The sequence below is a fragment of the Mytilus galloprovincialis genome, chromosome 9 (genome assembly GCF_965363235.1).
Source record: "Mytilus galloprovincialis chromosome 9, xbMytGall1.hap1.1, whole genome shotgun sequence".
NCBI lineage: Eukaryota > Metazoa > Mollusca > Bivalvia > Mytilida > Mytilidae > Mytilus > Mytilus galloprovincialis.
The window spans coordinates 33,978,217-33,995,714 of record NC_134846.1 but is presented as its reverse complement, the minus strand read 5'-3'; the positions used below and the strand labels follow the sequence as shown (position 1 = coordinate 33,995,714).

Below are 17,498 nucleotides of genomic sequence, written 5' to 3'. Positions count from 1 at the left end.
TAAAAATTTGCAAAAATTGAGCTCTGGGCCTGTAGATTTAACAGTTCATCGTAAAGACTGTCCAACTGAGCTAGAATCTCTGTTGAAGGCTTCTGTTGGATTTATGTCTCAGAGAGAGCTTTCTTTATTGAATGTCAATGGCCTCTTTTGCTCTGATGCAGCTAAAGCAATCAATTTCTCAGGGAGATACTTCTTCATTGGCTGTTACGGTCAGGCCCAAATATACCCTTTGTTTGCCCTGGTGCAGCTAAAGCAATCACAATAAATCATTGACTGTCAACAACTTGAATATGATTTTGACTTTAAATGAGAGTATATCCCATAAAGATATGTGCAACTGAAAGTTACAGTGTAGTAAATAAGTAAAAGCGACAGGTAAAGAAGATTAGGTTTATAAAATTTCTGTGTAGTCCATGTCAGAGTTAATAGTACATGTATCATCTACATACCACATTACACGATGTATGCAGACATTTGGAAAGTTGCATAATGTGCCTTTATAGTAATGTTCTTTGATATCTGTCACATTTTTGTTGGGAGTTTTTCTTTCTACTTAAAAAAAATATTGCTAAAAATTTCTGTGATTTCAGATCCTGGGGGTTGTTGCCTTTCCTGGTTTTGTTTTTCTAGATGAATTTTAAATAAAAGGGGGGTAACTATTGTGATGAAGTTGATTCAAAGCACTCCCCCATCCTAGAATTTTAAATAGACTCTTAGCATTTTGATAATTCATATGAAGTCCATTGATAATTCATATGAAGTCCATAAATAAAACAATGACAACATGCAGTCTAGGACCTAACATATATATGTCAACGTATAGTCTACCATGGAAGTAAAATTTAGATATTACTTCCATGAGTCTACCAAGCCACATTCATGTATTCACCATTAAAAAAATTAAGGTTTTATTATTGAGAGAAAAAAAAAGAGAAGTAAGCATCATGTGTTGTTATACATGATATATACTCTGGCAGTGGTTACTCATAGACCAACTATGTAAAGTTTCATTTTTTTTTTCTTCTGATAAATATGATTAGTAGAACTAACCTTCAAGCATAGATAACTATTTCTTTTTTGTCATGCATTGATATTACACATCTATATACAAAGCAAATAAGTGGGTCTGACTTCCTTATTTTTGTTCAAATACCGATAAGCTGCTGTCAGCTTAAGGCAGAATGTTTGCATTTTCTTCAAACAAATAAAAGATTTAGCCACATTCTACATGCATAATTAAGTAATAAAACTAAAATATTATAATCAGATACATATTTATGTGGCAATTTAATTTTTATATCATCATTTTATCAATAAATTTCCATTATTTAACTGGCTCAAAATTTTATTCAACAGAGATATGATTTCCATGGAAACAAACTCCCATTAGATTAAGTGCTGATGACAAGTACCAAAATAGATTTTAAGTAAAATGAACAAAACAGTATAAAGTGTAATATAGGGTGTGAAAAATCTGTGTATGTTTGTGTATATTGAGTGCTGTCACATGTAGTTGATGTGTATACATTATTTATTAAGGGGCAAAGCCTTCCTGTCAAATCTGTTTGGTTTTGATGTGTAACTGTGTCAGGCAATTGCTGATGTCAGTTGAACTGTTGGGAGTGTGTTTATTGACATTGTTTATTAGAACCCCCTGGGGTGTGAATGTTTTTTGTTTATATCTGTGGATTATGAAATTAAGAGAGGAAGTCCATGTCATCTTTATTTATTGACTTTCATCAGCTCTTTTCTGGTCAGCAGCAATCAGTTTGCCAAGATTTTGATTGGTCAATACTCAGCATCTTTTCAGTGATTTCTTAAAAGTAGGAGAAAAACAGAAATTTTAACAGATAGTTTTGAAGACACACATTAAAATGGTTCTAGGAAGTACAGCATTGATTACCAATCCAATTCACATTAAACAGGTTTGTGTTGTTTGATTGATGATTGATTGTTTAATTGTCAACGAAATTACTAATCTATCAAACATTGTTGTAAATTAAATGCGTAATTGATGTACTTCATTATCTGCAGTATTTTTTTAACTAGGAAATTAAATAGGAACATTCCTCCATTCAGACTAGATAATTTTATGTTTTGTTGATGTAAAATAATTTGAATCATCTAAAGGGGATTTTCATTTAAATTTAGTAGTTATTTGACTTTTCTTAGGAAAATCTGGGAATATTTCACTGTTAAAATTTTAGATAAATGGAAAATGTTAGAATTTGTTTTGTTTTTTAACGTTGATTAATTATAATGTATTAGTATCAACCTGGGACAACATCTAAGATCAAAATTCTATTAGATATAGCAGAGACAAATAATAATTGTATTATATGTCTCTGGATATAGTTATTGCACCTTAAATAAATCATCACAATTTTCAGGGGAAAATGATTACAAACTGATGCCTCTTGTGGAAGAAGTGGACTTGAGTCACTCAAATTTATTGGGTTTCCATTGTTCTTCTCATATGGCCTGAGTATTTACATGAAGATGCTTGATGTTTATCATTATTTAATAGTTTCTGATAGTCTGTGACTTTCCACATATAATTTTGAAATTCCATACAACTCAAGATAATAAGTAAGGTTTTGAAAAGTGTTTTATTTATGGAATTATTTTAATGATGTTAATTGTGAGACATCAGATGCACGAAGAAGTGCATCTTAATATTTATTTTTACTTGTCATTTTAAGAAATTATTTCCATAGACTATTCATATTGTTTGGTAATCAGTCAGTTTTCTTAATCTTCAAGTTCATTATTTATTTATCACAGATTTTGTATACAAACTGTGGCAAATAAAATATAACCTAATTGATCCTGTTATTAAGTTAATATTTCCTGAACAAAAGTGATAAAAACAAACCATTCTATACAAATCAATAAACAATTAGTTAATTACACACTTATATCACATACAAATCAAAGATTTATGATCTTAAACCATCCAATAGTGTATATATGTAAATCAATGACTAAAAGCCATAAAATCATTTCCCTTTGTGTAATTGTCTAGTCAGACCAGCATGATAGGAGGGTCTCAAAGGGGTTTGCATGTTTATTTACTGGCCCCATTTCATATAAACTTGATTTTCTCTTATTGATGAATATGTAAATTATAAATTTATGTAGTGGAATTTTGGAAAGAAGACCTATTCAGATTCTCAAGTGTTTGTCTATTTACAAGATTATTTTGTTCTATCTCTCTGTAACAGGGTAATTATGTGTCTTGTTATCTCTTCTCTCTTTGTTGTGTAATACAAAATAAGATGCCATTGATTATTTTTAGCCTAAAACACAAAATAATTATAATTTGCTTCTTTCTTCACTAATGATATTTATACATCATCATTTTCTTTTCAAAGTGACAAAATAATCATTTAAATTTACATTCTGTTACTCATTTTGCTATTGAAAAATGAAACAGAAATTTATATACATATATTTTTAATTAAAAAACCCTAATAAATTGATAGCCCATTTAATACACCAATAAAGGACAACAGATGTTTCCTGTATATATAATTATCTTTGTATTAATTTACATAACTGATAAGGTGTACTACATGAGAGTATTATATCATATATATTATCAGATACTTTTCAAAAGGTAAAAATAGAAGATACTTAATTTCAATAAGTAGGGCATAGCTTAAAAAAAAATACATTTGAAGTTTGTGTTAAAAACCATTGCTCAATATTTACAAGGATTTGTATAGTAAGACAATACAATACTATACAAATCCTTGATATTTATAAATTTAATTTGATATGCCTCCTATTTGAGAAATATTAGGTCATAAGACTTATAACTTGATAAAAATACATTTGAAATTTTTTATACAAAACATTGCTTAGTTAATATTTTAAAAATTAATTTGATGAGTATCCTATTTGAGAAACAAGAGCATAACTTTAAAAAATAGGGGCCTTGGTGGCCAAGTGGTCAAAGTAGTTACTTAAGCCAGTCAATACTGAGGTTGTACGTTTGAAACCACGCTCGTGCAGGTGCACCGACTCCAATGCTATTATTGACTAGGATTGTCAGTTTTCCTATCAAAGGTCAGTGGTTTTCTCCAGGCACTCCGTCTTCCTCCATTAATAAAAACTGGCCGCCACAAAATAGCCTAAATGCAGTGCTTAAAAGTGGCTTCAAACAACAAAAATAAAAAAAAAATAGAATTTAAAAAATACATTTGAAGTTTGTGATACAAATCATGGCTTGATATTTATAAATTTAATTTGATGTGCCTCCCTGGCATCTGTTGTATGTACATTGTATTACAAATTGGCTTAACAGATGTTCTGTCACATTGAACTAGAAGCATTGTTCATAAATATTGAACCCTAATTTGATTCTGTTTCTAGCTCTAATGTACAAACTGCACTGGGAATTTATGATACTTGAATTATTATTGAAGTATCTGGGAAAGCCATATTAGAATGAAACCTGATTAGTGATTAGATAATAGTGATTATAATTCATTGTGTATCATCTTGTTGTAAAAATTGTAGATGTTAAAACAGAATTATGTAATTAAACCAATTAAGAATTTAAATGATGCAACCATATGTCTATGTGAAATGCAAAAAGAGAAATAGAGTTGTCAATATTCATTAAAAGTCCATTTCTCTTTGTCACAACATAATGAAAAGGTCAAAAATGGCCAAGTTGGCAATTTATATTATCCAAAACCCAAGAGTTATGAGTATGCAATTATTGAAATTGGAAAAGCCTTGATCAGACTCATAAACTGACCTATACTACTAGGTTTAGGGAATTCTGATGGAAATTGTGTCTAATTCTGTTAATCTTCAGGGAGAGTTCATATTAGCAAAGTTACAAATATCTGGATAATATTGAGCTGGGCAGCTATCAAATGGTAGCTATTACATAGCTTTGTTAAATGTTAATTTTGTAATGAATATATTCTGTGAATGAGGGCTACCAGCAGAAATCTAATATCACTAGTGCAATTGACAAATTGTTTTAACAAAACAAAAGCAGTACATTTTAACAATAGATGATTGTGTAGTGAAAAATAATTTTTGACAACTGCGACTTTGATTTACATATGAATTGTGCATATTCTCCGCTAACCATGATGGTAAATATATATATAAATTTGTATCTAGATTGCCTGTGGGTAATTTTGTTTGAATGTTATTTCTGTGTATACATAGGAAGTGTGTGTTTATATATGTAGTTGGATTTTGTTTTAGCTTATCCTTTTATTCAGGAAGTGTGTTTTATATGAACCAGGGAAAACAGGAAACTGTCATTAAATACACACTACAGTTCAAGTCTTATCTATATTAAAGTGTGAAAGATAGTTTAACATTTTATATTTCAAGTTTTGATGTGAAAAATATATTTAATTATTCATGTAAGTACATTGACTTAAATTCAAAAGTGAGGACGTTTTTGTTGTTACAAATAGATCTCTACTTTTTGTTCATAATTTTTAGACTAAAAGGTTATATTTTTTAAAACTGATGGTTTTAAATTACCGTTTTGTTATATTCTGTAATGTTCTCTTTGCAGCACATGGTGCAGGGTCAAATGCCACCAACATACCAGTTTGCTGCTCAACCAGGGCTTACACAAGTAAGCCTTGCCCAAGCTGGTCTAACACAAGCCGGACTAACACAAGCAGGCCTAACACAAGCTGGCCTAACCCAAGCTGGCCTACATGTAGCTCAAGCCGGACTTACCCAAGCTGGACTTGCCCAAGCCGGTCTTGCCCAGGCAGGTTTAACCCAACCTGGCCTGACAGAAGCAGGTTTACAGGATTATCAACAAGTAGTGGTTAGTCAGGGTACCATGCCAGTGGCTTCATCGGAAGGCACATCACCTTTAAAAACAGAACAATCAACATTTACCACGACTGCCGTCACTCCCAATGGTGGGATTGAACAGCAGACGGTAAGAGCCAGGTCGATAAATGTACGTTAAATACTTAATTTTCTTAGCATGAAGAGTGCTGAAGATTTGCGGTGATGGTAGCAGCAACTTAACCCAAGCACATAGGTTTTTGCATGTTTATTATATTATTAACTAGGAGAAGTTTTGCAGTTAACACAGAAAAGGCTTACATGGTCAAGTTTTCCAAAGGTGTATGAATCGTCATTCAAATACTAAATTTGTTAAAAAAAAAAAAAATGTGAAAATTAAATTTGACTTTTAATGTATTGAAAATTTGTAACATCACTGTCATGTGGACTGGTTCACCTGGAAAATTTGATCATGTGTCATCAGTGCCAAAATATAACAAACTGAAATACATAAATTGACAATGGTGTTGATTGACCTAAGAATTAATGTCAACATGCTGGCATTAATTGGTATTATAAAACTTTGTTTTTAATTTCATACCAGGCTATGCATTTTGGCTTTAATTTTAGTTTGTGTTTGCATTGGATCTTTTTAGAAATTGATTTTTTGAAAAAAATTACTAGTAACATGCAACAATTTAAAGTTTGATTTTCATTGATTTGGAAATACAAAGTCTATAAATGGCTTTATGCTTCCAAGATAAGCACATTTATTTTAATAAGTAATTGCAAACTGTATCAGTCTTTTGATTGCCTTCTCCCTCTTTTCACCTTATTTAAATAATTTACGAATTCGTGTAGCTATTCCCTTCTGAGCATGTATTTTCTATTATAAAATATTGCTGAGTAATTTTTACTGGAAACTGAACAAAACTTCTCTCATGATAGAATTTGTTTTGGATTGAGAGTATGTAAATGATATTTAATTTGATCAACTTTTAAAGGATAGAGGGGAGATAACTCCTGCTTAATGAGTGAAAAGAGGAAATTATAAAAATCTATTTACAATATACCAAATTTTGGTAAAGAACAATTTTAACTTTTGAAGAATGTAACAAAAACAGTCAAATCTATTTAAAAATTAATGTTTAATTGATACAGTTTGTAAATTATGTGTGTGAAAAAAAATATAGAATGTTTTGTTTGTTGTGTGTGGACTTTCTAATCAGACTGACAGCTGAATCCATTTATGGATAATAACCTTCACCCCTTTCCCATAGTCTCATTACAATCCATCATCTAACACAAAAAAGAAACGTTTTATAAAACCTCCTGTGAGTCATGTAACACTTGATCTTTTTGTCGTTTAGCCCATCTGTTTGTGTTAAGAAGCTTGGTCAATTGTATCATGTGTACTAGGAAAATCTCAAGAGGCCAGAGGAAGTCTCATGATGTTGCTTTTAGTGTAGGATTCATTAGCAAGCATTAAGTGGTAATGCAATCGTGTGCAGTGCACGGAATTAGAAAAAAAAAGTTTCGTTGTTAGAAAAATTTTCTTATCATTTTCATCTATTAATTTAGAGTTTGATGAACACTTTTATGCATTCGTCCATTAAGATGGGTTTAAAGGTCAAATATTTTATGATTTCTTTTAATTGGTTCTCTCAATATCTTAGAAATTAAGAATTTGCTGAGGTATGGACATTTTGATATAGTTTTGTGTACAATGAATATGTGTAGTGAAATATGATAAACAGTTAAATAAGGATATGAAATTAATATTAATTTATACAGAACCATGATAGGTTAATCTTTTTGTGTAAAATTGATATTACAACTTACATTTATCTTGCATATAAGGCAAGAATTTGGAAGATATTTAGGGGGTTATTCTGGGGATAGCTATTGGGTCTCCAAAGTCACAAACTTTTTATTCAATTTACGAATATGGAAAAATAAAATTTCACTGAGATTTCCACATTCATTGACTTTTCAACTTTTAAATGAAAAACATTGTGTTTACTATTAAACTATTTTGTTGAGTTAAACTTTATTATCAGGACAATTTTGTTACATCATTTTTATATCCAAGTTCCATAGCATATGCCAATGAATTCTTCATAAAAATTGTCTTCTCCTTTAAGTCAATGGCTGGTCTTATACATAAGTGACAACCCTCAGTCATGAAAGAAAACCCTTCTTAGTTGTCAGTGTCTTATAGAACACTTAACCAATCTTTTTCTTCATTTAAATAGAAATATGTAAATTGCATTTTTTGTACATTTATTTTTGTATCAACACCATTGGTTCACAAGATGTACCCTAACCATGCTTGTTTGTCTATCATATTTTAGGGTCAGCCGTTGAATATATTGATGCCAACATCTCACTATGAAGAAATGCAGCTTGGAATTGGACAGCAGGTTTTATCATCACTCCATCAAATCATAATTGCATGCTCTAATTTTATTATTAATTGAACTACTATCTCTGAGTTTACCATTTCATCAAATGAAATATACACAGACAATTATATAGAAGTCTGCCTTTTTCTAAAGTTGAGAGATCTAACTGATTTTATCCCTAATTGGAAACATTTGTATTCCGTATAGATTATCTGTCATTCGAAGCTGTGGTGGTAAAGTCAGAGATCGAGGGAAATTTTTTATTGTTTAATTCCATATTAACTTCCAAATTATGCAGGGAGATTGGATAAAATGGCTGATTATAGCATAAAATTATTTGAAATTGCTTACAGAAAAGTTCAGAATAACAATTTTTCCCTATTTAAACATCTAAAACTGCACTTATTTCCTAAATTATTAGTCATAGCTAGATGATAATTTAAAAAAAGAAGATGAGTTTTATCCATTCTTTCTTACACTGAAATATATTTTGTATGCCAAACATATATATATGCATTTTACCACATATTTTGAAAAAAAGGGTTTAAAAAAATTTAAACAAACAAAATAACAATGCAGAAATACAGAGATTGCATTTTGATTATTATAATAAGTTCAATGCCATGATTGAACAGACATAGGAATTTGCATTTTGATTAAACTCAATATACTATTTTGGCATTCAAGTTATATTTCATCCTGCATTATACCAGTATTTGCAGCACAAACTTGCCTTTCAGAATTATAATATTTCACTCCAATCTTTTACAAGCACTAGAATCTGATAAAATACCTTAGCAAATTGTTTGAAAGGGAGGGAGATTATGTTCTTAAATTTTCTTATAGAATTTAATTTAGATCTAAATTCTATGCACTTAAGGTTCCATATTTGTTAAAAGGTTGGAGTTTGGCATTTAACTTTTATTTTAGCGCTAGCTCCAGTTTTATGTTGGTGGCGGATTATGCTACATATTTTGCCAAGTGTATTTATATATAGATGTAATTAGAATATTGTATTACATATAGATCTAACTATAGATTATACTAATATAGATATGCAAATTAGGTTGAACATATATTACTTCATTTGTAAGCACACACACACACAAAACTTCCACACAATATAAAAGTGACCAAGTAGGTGGGAGGATACTTTCTAATATACATTATAGTCAGATTAGCTTTTGCTGGCTGGCTAGTATTGCTTACATTCTAATTCTTTTCCTCTCGCTAAGTTAATTGCTGTGCTCCCTAGGAAATATTTTGCACTTAAGTTATTTTCCAGTAATATTGGTATCGATTAATATTTGTTTTTTCCCCATGTGTGTCATAACTGTACATCGACTTAATAATACTTGCATGTCAGAACAATATTTTGTTTCATATCTAGAAAATAGCGAAAATCCCCGTGTGTACAGTATAGTCCTATCTTATATTGATAACTGGATAATTATAGAGAGAAGGAGTTAAAAATCATACAATGAACCATGAATATTGTAATATGGGATAAGTGTTAAGTCTCGGTCATTTTTGTCTGTGTTTTTCTATTGATTGCGGAAGTGAGTGTCTTTATTGTACAATAACAGAAATTATTCTATAAAAAGCCGATTGATTAAATGTCCTGTTTATAAGATGGCTAATGATATCCAGGAATGAAAGCCGATTCTGTTTTTCCCATTAAAGTCCTCAGCATATTTTTTTCTCCTGCAATTACATTTATATTTCACATTGATCTTTTACACTTCATCTGGTTTGATGTTTTTTTTCTGCACAAGAGATGGCAAGCAGTCCAATTTATTTCAAATTTATCTTCTGAATCTGACTTTGCACAAAAGAAAATGGACGATTTCTTTGCCTTGTTGTTAGCAAATAGTTTTGTATAGATTTCTATATTTTTACTGTCAGTTTATTGGAATTTAAAATTTTCGAACAATATTATTCCCCAAAAAGTATATATTTGAATGACTCTTCACAAACCTATTCAAGGCTGCAGAATAAATCTTTTGACTCTCCTATTGATTTTTGATGCCAGAAACTATCCCTGAAGACAATCTAATACTAAATAACATTCATGATTTATGATGTCTTTGATTCTGTTATTTGCTGAAATCAGTGGGTTTTGGAGTAAGAAAAAAAAAGTCAAGCAGAGAAGAATGTATGATGATTAGTAATTGCTTACAGTTTGATTTGATTTTAAAGGACAAATAGTTGTATTTTGGAAAATAGAGTGAGAGACGAAATTCATTATCCTGAATATAAACAAGTGAGAAAGAAGTTAATCCATCCTCAAAAACATTAAACTGACCTTGCCCCCTTTGCATCAGTAAGGGTCTTGGTTTTTTGGATCCCCAAATAAAAAAGCTTGACTTTGTAAACTTCACCAAAAACATTAAGTACACAATTTAAAAAAAGGCAACATGTCTAAGAGAAGCACTTGAAAGTTTCTAGCTGTCAGTTTATTTGCTTGAGTAGCAACATACTGCTACATTGCTTGTCGGTTTTATAAGAATGTTTTTTTTTGTTTTTATAGCAAACAGATTTAGAGAGTGGAGAAGCTTTGTCGCCAGATTCTGCCAACCAATCAACATCTTCAGCATCACAGGGGAACGGCTCGGGACCGAAGCGTCTCCATGTGTCAAATATCCCATTTAGATTTAGAGAAGCAGATTTAAAAAGTTTATTAGGGGTAGGTACAAAAAAGATGTAATAACGGATAATAGTAGAGCATTGTAGCGGTCATATATTTGATGATGTTTTTATGATAATTTTATATACCCTGAGGCTAAAACACTTATTAACAAACATATGATAACAGCTGTCATCAACCTTGAACACTTGGTTGTTAAGTATATACTTATGTGTACCATGACTGACTCAGTATGACTTATAAGGTAAAGGTGAAGTGTATCATAACATTTGACCTGAATTCAATGTGTTGGTTTTTCTGCCTCAGGATAAATATAGATCATACGAGTCTGCTTCAAGTGAAATATTTAAATTTTTCAAGTTATTTTATCCTGCTTGTATAAACCTCAAAGCAAAGGTTTAGAGAGTAAAATGTCCAGTATGTTAGTCTGTCATATATAGTGGTACATATTACCTTTATATTTGAAAGACAGTTTGATTGTAGAATTTGGGGGGGGGAGGGATGGGGGTGAAGGTTCTTTTCTTTTTATTTAGGGGGTGCATATGGTATGTGAGCTTACTCATTAAAGTTCTTTCATTGAAAATACTTCAACCCTAGAATCAATCTCAACTGTCACTGGTGTTTAGGGAGCTACCATTTGATTTTTATGGGGGGGCTAGGATGAAAAATTTTGTCCTGCATTTTTCTTTAGCTGTAATCTCTGTCCTGCCTTTTTATTTTTCACTCTGTTCGGTCCTGCCTTTTTTTTTTTAGTTTATCCTGACTTTTTTTTACCTAAATTGTCGTCCTGACTTTTTTTTTTTGCAAGTGTCTCATCCTGCCTTTTTTTTTTACTCAAAACTCCTGTCCTGCCTATTTTTTTCAAATTTCATCCTAGCCCCCCCATAAAAATCAAATGGTAGCTCCCTTAGGAAAAACCTTTGGTAAATACACATAATGAATATGAACAGATGGGGAAAATACATGTGTATCTCATATAATCTTGAATCAAAGGCATGATCTAAATAATGGAAGACATTTTCTTCTGGTTCAATAATAATTAAATATGTTTGAAAATAATCTCCTAAACGCTTCAGTTTCATATATTCAGATGGCATTTAAAAAATGGAAATGAGGCAATTTCTTAAATGACCAATTTTCTCCTTATTAGTATGTCCATTTATGACTTGAAAAGTGTTTATTTCTCTCCAACAGTGTTGATGTGAAAGACCTAATGTGTAACTTGGGAAAATAATTGTAAACCCTCTATAGCAGATGTTACTAGAGATATTGATTTTTACAACACAATTTCATCATAAGCCAGAGGCAGATAAAATTCAGTGTAAATTATTTTCCCTGGTCTCGTAAATAATAACACACACACTTTTCACATTTAAATTGTATCCCTCAGGACACACATTTTCAGTCACTAAAGCTAACAATTACTATTTGGTTAAAAAAATGCGGAGGAGATCTATCTAAATTATATCGCATCTTCTGTTGGTAAAATCGATAGAAAATGGATTTAAGTGCCGTGATAGTATGGTTGCATGTCAAAACCTTATCAGTACCATAAAGTTATTAGTTTAGTCTTTGTCGAGATAATTACTTTGAAAGGAAGTCCATGAAATTTGACTTTTGTACAAAATACTTGCAATATCTGTAACTTAGTTCATTATACACATCATGTCATAGGTCTATTTTCCTTTATTGTGTTGATCAGATTGACAGTAGAGTTGACCTGGTACCTTCACATGCCATTTACTGTTCAGTATTGGCCAAATAACAGATTATTTATTGATGAGATACTATAGACTTGATGATTAGGAATCTTTTCTGATTAACAATCAGTGTCCCTTCATTGGCGCTTTATAAATAAAGATTTTCTATTTCGTAGAAAACAAGAAAAAGATACTTGACCGAATAAATTGGAAATCTTTTTCGTTTTTCATTTGTAATCAATTTCCTGAAGATCTATATGTTTAAAGTAGTATCAAGCTTTTTGAATGCAGTATAATTTTTTTTCTAACCAACAATTTGTCAATGACTGGTACTGTACTTAAGTAGGGTTTAAGTGAAAGGGCACATTCAAATGTGTTTTTGTTTGAAAGGGAACAATTTGAAAGTATATACTTTTCCATAGAAAAAAAAAATCAATAGGATAGGACCATAAGGGCAGTAGGTAGCATTACACCTCTTATTTTATGTTATCTATTAAGCTGGGTATGAAATATTTCACTGTAAAATCATATTAACATTGTTCTAGAAAAAAATAAGTTAAATGAAAAATGGAATATACATGTAACTGGTTGAATTTTAACACTTTGAATTTTCTTGCAGCAGTTTGGAAAAATAATAGACGTGGAAATCATTTTTAACGAGAGGGGCTCGAAGGTAAGATTTATTACTTTATTGAGGAATCATCATATAGAAATTTCTAAAATTTCTGAAAAAAAACTCTTGTTTTAATTTGTTTAAAATCTTTCAACGATGAAAAATAGAGAAAATGTAATATCTTTTTTGTTGATTAAAAAAAAAAGAATAAAGAATCAAATAGAAATGTTTTTCTTGTAAATTGCCATTATGGAAATCAATAATTGATATTTATTATTTGTAAATTGATCTTTAACCTGAAAAAGATGATGAAAAGATAACACATTGTCATGAAAAACGTTTTAATATGATGATTCATCTCAAATATAGTTATTGCTTTATTTTATTATTGGATTTAGTTGAAGATGCATATCTATGTTTCCTGCCCTTTCAAAAGAATTGTTGTAATAGAGCCACAAATCATGTAATTATCAGGAAAAGATTATCAAGCATCCATTTGATATTACAATGTTCATTACGAAACTTTGGCAGATATTTGCAGAAGCAATCAAAATTGATAGTATTTCTGAAAGTAGCGGGTTCTACTCAAATTCTTTTGAGAGGGTTTATCATTCCAAAGAAATTTGTTTACTATATTAGACTAGCTATATCTGTAATACTCACTGCTATTTTATATCTGATGACTGTCACTAACAGAAAAACTTTTAAAGTTAAAAAAAAAAATATTGAAAAGGGGGAGGGTGCTAAAAATGTAAGTAGACAGTTTTAGTGTACAGGATATGGCTGGTCGAAAACACAAATATTTACACCAACATGAAATATAGATAATTATGTTTGCGCATCAAAACATAAGAAGCAGTCTAGAAACAAAGGAAAAATGCAATCATATATGAAAAAAAGAGAAAAAGTTGAGAATACCTCAATTTAACAAAACTGAAATACAGAAGACACGTACACAATATTCAGTGAAAATATATATGTTTATATAGGCATCATTTTCTTATTTTTTTCTTATATACCTAAAAGTAGAAATATTGATACTTTTAATTTGACCATTAATCTCTGACTACCAGTTCGTATGAAGACAGGTAAACATGAACACTGCATGCCTCTTTACTCCGTACTCCAGAAACGTATCCTATGGTCAGGCTTTCCTGTGTATGTCTGCGTCATTGTAGAATTGTCTAGATTTAGCTTACTAAGTGAGGTTTTTAGGTACTATATTTGAATGATGTTATGAAGGGTAAAAAGTTTACTAACAAAAAAAAAAATGTTTTAGTAAAGTGAAGGGATAAAAATAGTTTGAACTTTGAAAAAATAGATTGGTATTTTCACTTTTGTGGTCCAAAGTCCAACACTGTTGGAATGTTAATACTTTCACCAAAAGAAAAAAAATCTACTGATCTGAAAATGTTTATAAAACATCTTTTGACAGCTGTACAAACTATAAACAAATATATCTTTTAAATTGCTGTCTTCATCAGACTTGTAAAAAAACAGACACATACAAAACAAATTATGTTATAAACAAACTACAAAAACGATTACACATTAAATTCATGACCACAAAATGTTGATTTTTGATATGCATCTTCAACACAATTAAGTTATTTGGTAAATGAAATGACAGACAATCAACTTCAAACAAAAAATCATCATGAAATCTCGGTCTTTTTTTGCTCAGAGTTTAAAAACTGAATTAACTTTAAGTTCTATCGTACTTTAACTAGCATTGCTGTCATTTCATTTCATGTCTTTTAAGATCATTATTAAGATTTGTTAGGATGCACAATTAAAACTGCCTGAAGGACTTGTTTATATATTGTAAATTGTTTTTCTCACAAAAATATATAAATTAATGATATATAGCTACATTTATGTAATAGGTAATGCTTTCATTTGGATATTTGTATAATTATATATATAACAACAAGTCCTTGAAGCAAAACAAAAAGAGTTGAGCGAAAACTTGCCATATTCAGAAAAAAAACAACTTAATTGACTTGGTACGTGTGTCAAGATCATTCAATTTTGCATTCATACAGCTTTTATCACTTAGTATTGTATTGTTTTGGTAAATTCATTTGAAAAATATTTAGGAATTCATTTGAAATATATCCAAGGCACATTTGTTTATATCTTATGTTTTGGGTAGTGAACTTGAATCAAGATTATTTTATCAGAAACAAGAGAAGATGTTAGTGAATTTGGCAAGGTTTCCTCAGCTTTGATACAACGTTAATCAACCTGTTGTGATATGGCTATGGCAGTGTTCCAATCTATGATTATTTTTCCCGTAAACAAAATATTTGTAATATATTTCTGCTGGTTATCTGTATAAGATGGAAATAACTAGAGGGATTGAGAAAAGTGTTAGCCTTTGATCCTTGGATGTTACATTTTATCAGTAAATCATTTTGGCTTAGGTTTAATCAATGTACACCAGCAGACAAAAGATCTTTATGATCAACTTGTCTAGCAAGATCTTCATCAGAACTCCAAAAATCTGGTATGGATACAACAGAATTATAAGATTTAGTTAATTATTTTATATTACTCATTGATTTATAATCCACAAAATAATTATTTACGTGGCGAATTACTTGTAAATTGTAAAAATTGACGGACTCCAGCTTTTAGAAAAAGGAAGGGATAAAGCCTATAGTTTCTGTTTTAGGTTATACTTGTATTTAGAAAGGAGGGCATAATTTGGATTTTTACACCTTTGAATTTGTTAAATCTAAAGACAAGTGGGAAGGAGGGTCTAAAAATTAATCCAGAAATTAAGTTGATAAGATGTCCATAACTATTTGCATTTTATGGACACCCAAGAATGAGCTTTACCTCTAGATAGATTGGAACTTGCTATAAATGTCACAACTGGTTAGTTATAATTAATAAGGATATTTCATGATATTATTTGTTTGTTTGTCATACATGTACATGTCCATTGTAAATTTTATCAAATGGTGTCGTCCGCTTTCGCGGCATGACAGCATGTCAGTGCTTTGTAGAAATTTAGCATGTCCCTCCCAGGACAGATCGTTCTTCATACATTTAAGATGATACTATTATTGATTATTATTCAAGTCATGCATGTTTTATTTTATTATTATGAAAAAATTATGATAATTAATTGATGCCATAAATTATGTTGTTTTGCACGAATTTAATGCATGCTCCTTATTTTCCTCATGCATGCAGGGATTTGGTTTTGTAACTTTCGAAAGTAGCGCAGAAGCAGACAGAGCACGAGAGAAAATGAACGGCACTGTGGTTGAGGGACGAAAGATTGAGGTGCATGTCCATAGTCCAATTATGTGGTAGCACAACACACAAACTGCTAAGTCTTAATGATACAATTATTGTTCAGTATAAAGAAATGCCCGTCTATATTAATGTTTAATCTTGTGATACTTTACAAACCCTTTCATTTCAACAGCCACAATTTTTATGCTTTTTATGTCAATTTCTTCATTAGCAACAGAATGTGCACCAAACTGCATGATTGCATATTTAGAACTCTCTTTTACAGGAATCATTTCAATATTTTTTCTTCCATGTTTTTTGGAAAGAAATGCTTTTAATTGCTCTGGTACAACTAAAAAGAGTCGTACTAAGTTTCTGAAAGAAAATAAAGTGAAAAACAAATGTAACTATTTGATGTTAAAAGTAAAAATCATCCATTAGAATGAAAAAAAAATGATGCTACATACAAAGATAAGAATTTGGCTGTAAAATGTAAAGGACTTTTTATTTCTGTTTCTTATATCTTAAAATTGTTGAAATGTTGCTCTCTTGATATCGTGTCACCCGGGCAGTGTTTTAAATCGTTGCATTTTGGCAAGGAACGTGTAGCTACAAATATACTCTCCGTACTATTCAGATCACAGAGTGTGTATTCTATTATTATTATCTTTTTAAGTTCGGTTTTGCCTCTCTGTTCTATGTAACGTTTGTTTGTTAGCTATTTAGAACGTGGTCTGAAATCACTATATGGCATTTCTTCATGCTGTTTTATTTGTATATTATTTTATTACTTAAAAACTATATTAATACCCTTACAAAAAACATCAAATCTAAACTATGAACTATTCATTCTTGATAGCTTTACAAACCATAGGGGTCTTTGAAAAAGATTGTTCCCTGGTAGGTGGTAGGTAGGTGAACACCTCATTGCTATAGTCTATAAAGCAAATTATATATAAACAAAACTGATGCTGAAGGAAATTTTGTACTGTTTGTACTGTTAATGTCTCTTATTATCTCTTAATCATTTAGCACCTCACTCAAGGAAATTGCAAACGTGATATAAAAGAATTGTGTAGAAATTTGGAAATACCTTAATG

General features: G+C 30.5%; 1 protein-coding gene across 18 annotated transcripts in view; it reads left to right on the top strand.

Moving 5' to 3' along the window:
* The window catches only part of LOC143044864 (RNA binding protein fox-1 homolog 1-like), a 46,651-nt gene that overhangs the window by 19,199 nt on the left and 9,954 nt on the right, over positions 1-17,498 (top strand). For 6 of the 18 annotated variants that reach the window (XM_076217065.1, XM_076217080.1, XM_076217079.1 and 3 more), the window contains 5 exons: positions 5,555-5,956; positions 8,139-8,207; positions 10,720-10,875; positions 13,156-13,209; positions 16,354-16,446. In XM_076217065.1, coding sequence (XP_076073180.1) covers positions 5,555-5,956; positions 8,139-8,207; positions 10,720-10,875; positions 13,156-13,209; positions 16,354-16,446 — 774 coding nt within the window. Of the gene's footprint in view, positions 1-1,512; positions 1,926-5,093; positions 5,118-5,273; positions 5,397-5,554; positions 5,957-8,138; positions 8,208-10,719; positions 10,876-13,155; positions 13,210-16,353; positions 16,447-17,498 lie in introns of those variants that run through there. The other 12 variants (XM_076217071.1, XM_076217078.1, XM_076217075.1 and 9 more) reach the window with 11 other exon arrangements.